The following is a 483-nucleotide window of genomic DNA, read 5'->3' on the forward strand; positions in this document are numbered from 1 at the left end:
TGCCACAGCTAACAGGCTGATGCCACGGTAGTTTTCGCATAGCGTCCGTGTACCCTTTTTGAAGACAGGGATTACTGTCGACAAAAAAAATCGTTCAGCTGTAGCACCCTTTCGGTGCCTAACTGCCATGTGTCGACATGGCCCATTCTTCAGACACTTTCTCTTCGTCCCACATAGTACCAATAAGCTTTGTAAGGTGGGCCACCAGGGGATTTCCGCCTTCTTTGAAGAGGGCTGGATACAGACCGTCCGGTCTCGGTGTCTTCTCACGTTTCGGTACGGTTCATCATCAGCGACAGCATGACATCAGTGTTCAACACCAATGCTTCACTGTCGCACATCAATACGGCTATTTCATACCTTATTTCTTCTTCCGAAGTGCGATCAAGGTTTACATTCCATTCGCCCGTATGCATTATCTCCACCGGCTGTGTTGCAGGAGGCCAGCTGAACTGCTCTTCGAAGTGTTCGGCCCATCTCTCC

General features: G+C 49.9%; 2 protein-coding genes across 2 annotated transcripts in view; one reads left to right on the plus strand and one right to left on the minus strand.

The window, feature by feature from the left end:
• Positions 1 to 483, minus strand: part of T265_06171 (hypothetical protein) — a gene marked incomplete at both ends in the record, with an annotated part of 6,968 nt that overhangs the window by 1,217 nt on the left and 5,268 nt on the right. Inside the window, 2 exons of the mRNA XM_009171372.1 lie at positions 14 to 234; positions 321 to 447. Of these exons, the coding sequence (XP_009169636.1) occupies positions 14 to 234; positions 321 to 447 (348 nt within the window). The remainder of the gene's footprint in view (positions 1 to 13; positions 235 to 320; positions 448 to 483) is intronic.
• T265_06172 (hypothetical protein) overlaps positions 138 to 483 on the plus strand; it is a gene marked incomplete at both ends in the record, with an annotated part of 5,934 nt that continues 5,588 nt past the window's right edge. Inside the window, one exon of the mRNA XM_009171373.1 lies at positions 138 to 466. Within this exon, the coding sequence (XP_009169637.1) occupies positions 138 to 466 (329 nt within the window). The remainder of the gene's footprint in view (positions 467 to 483) is intronic.

Source organism: Opisthorchis viverrini, assembly GCF_000715545.1.
Source record: "Opisthorchis viverrini unplaced genomic scaffold opera_v5_124, whole genome shotgun sequence".
NCBI classification, from domain to species: domain Eukaryota; kingdom Metazoa; phylum Platyhelminthes; class Trematoda; order Opisthorchiida; family Opisthorchiidae; genus Opisthorchis; species Opisthorchis viverrini.